Source organism: Cyprinodon variegatus, unplaced genomic scaffold, assembly GCF_000732505.1.
Source record: "Cyprinodon variegatus isolate N-32 unplaced genomic scaffold, C_variegatus-1.0 Scaffold82, whole genome shotgun sequence".
Lineage (NCBI taxonomy): Eukaryota > Metazoa > Chordata > Actinopteri > Cyprinodontiformes > Cyprinodontidae > Cyprinodon > Cyprinodon variegatus.
The window spans coordinates 422,182-424,261 of NW_015150535.1; the positions used below are offsets into that span (position 1 = coordinate 422,182).

General features: G+C 38.4%; 1 protein-coding gene across 1 annotated transcript in view; it reads right to left on the reverse strand.

Moving 5' to 3' along the window:
* Positions 1–2,080, reverse strand: part of LOC107083736 (transmembrane channel-like protein 2) — a 26,431-nt gene that overhangs the window by 1,991 nt on the left and 22,360 nt on the right. Inside the window, exons 16-17 of the mRNA XM_015373176.1 lie at positions 955–1,194; positions 750–875 (exon numbers count right to left, since the gene is read on the reverse strand). Of these exons, the coding sequence (XP_015228662.1) occupies positions 750–875; positions 955–1,194 (366 nt within the window). The remainder of the gene's footprint in view (positions 1–749; positions 876–954; positions 1,195–2,080) is intronic.

Genomic DNA, 2,080 nt, shown 5'->3' on the forward strand with positions numbered 1-2,080 from the left:
TTCTCAGAATTCTGACTTTAATCTCAAAATTCTGACTTTTTTCTCAGAATTCTGACTTTAAACTCAGAATTCTGACTTTAATTTAAGAACTCTGACTTTTTTTTATTGTCAGAATTCAGTCAGAATTCTGAGGAAAAAAGTCAGAATTCTGACTTTTTCCCATGTTAAACTGAAATAAAATTTAAAAATCAGTTAACTTTTTTTTTTCCAGTGGCCCTAATCATCTTCCGTAATGTTCTGCAGCAGTGGCTAACTATGGTAAACAATTTGAATACAAAAAAAACAAAACAAATAAATTCATGAATAAAAATAGAATATGATTTATTACAAGTTATACCCTCATGTCTAATCAATGTTAGAAGGTTGCAAGTACCTGGATCGAACCCAACAGCCTGCACTCTGGGTCCCTGAGCAAGACCCTTAACCCCACACTGCTCCCTGGGCACTGCACAATGGCAGCCCACTGCTCCCCAAAGGGATGGGTTAAATGCAGAGGTTTTCTCCCATGTGAGATCAGTAAAGTTCAATTATTAATTATCATTCCCAGGGAGCTTCTCTAACTGATAAAAGGTGGGTTTCTTTTCAGCTAAATAAAAGAATCTGACAGGTCCTCAGGCATGAAGGGTAGGATTTAAAAGGTATGCATTGCTACAAGAAGTAGAAGCAAAACAGAAATGTTTATAAATAGTGAGAGCTTAGTGAAGAAATTCAGAGTAAAAGCATAAAAAGGACTCTGACTTTATACTTACACCATGAGCAGCACGGCTGGTATGATGAGACCAGGGTTTGCTGCATAGCTGAACAGAGTCCCCATGAAGGCTGGCAGATCCAAGTCAATTGTCTCCATGATCACATCGAACATCTTTGTCTTCCCACTGCATGGTCACACAGATGAGCACATGCTCATATCTAAAAACACAGCTCCATAAAGAGGCAGCTGGTTATGTAAGTTACCTAAAAGGACCGCAGTCAAATGAAGGCGGTAGCGTCATGATGGTGTAGACAACTGGCAACAGGCTCAGGAAGAGGATGAGGAGCAGGAGACCCATGTAGAAGTTGTTGGACTTGGAGGCCTTGAACACTCTCTCATGGGGGACGTTTGTGGCCATCACGGCCCAGCACTGATAGTACATGGAGCTCAGGAGACGAAGCACATTGATGCCAACAAGCCCCGGGGCATAAAACGCTCCCATCCTGACATAAAAATAAAGCTTAATAAATATCTTCAGAGTTGAGATCCTGTTTTTGGGCACCAAATCATTCAAAAAATAGACCAAATTATTTTAGTGTTAATAAATTGAGTTTTGATAAAGTTTAATAACTCATTTTGTTTTCTGTTAATTCCCTATAAAATACTTTTTGGTGATGGCATATAAAAAAATGGCATTCAAATCTCTCTTTATTTACTTTGTTTAGTACAATTTATTTCCTCTAAATCCAATATATTTAGTACAGACATATTTTGATTAAAATACACTTCAGCCGAGTCCGATATATTCCTGTTCAAAACTTTCCAATTTACCTTTGTATACAGATGAATTAAATTAACCTTTAGTGCACAAAATAAGGTTTTAATCTACGGGGTCCAATAGAAATCCAATCCAATATATTGTCGATAAATGAAAATCCTGGGCGTCAAAATGCACTGAAATCCAAATATTTCCAAATTTACTCTGGTTAATTCCACATCTGGTTAATTTTTATTGTTTTATTTATAAAAAGCAAACAATATTTTAGAAGTGGGGACTGCGGGAAGTCAGTTGTAACTTTCTGTTTGGTCAGAGGGGAGAAAGCAGACTGATCAGGAAAGAGTTGGTTGAAGACAAGTGACGACCGATTAATTTTCTTACTTGAGAGATGAAGGAGGGGTCGCTTGGAGCTGTAAGGATTTGATTGAGCGGGCTTGGCAGATTTTATTCCAGAGATCCAGGTGAGTTAGATCCAAGAATGTTGGTACTTGCAAGAGATGTCGTGTTGGAGAGCAGACAGGCAGGTGATGAAGACTGAGAACTGCTAGCCTGACGTAGTCCTACTCAATTCTAGTCAGAATATGAGTCTGATACTGCTCCATAGAGCTGTG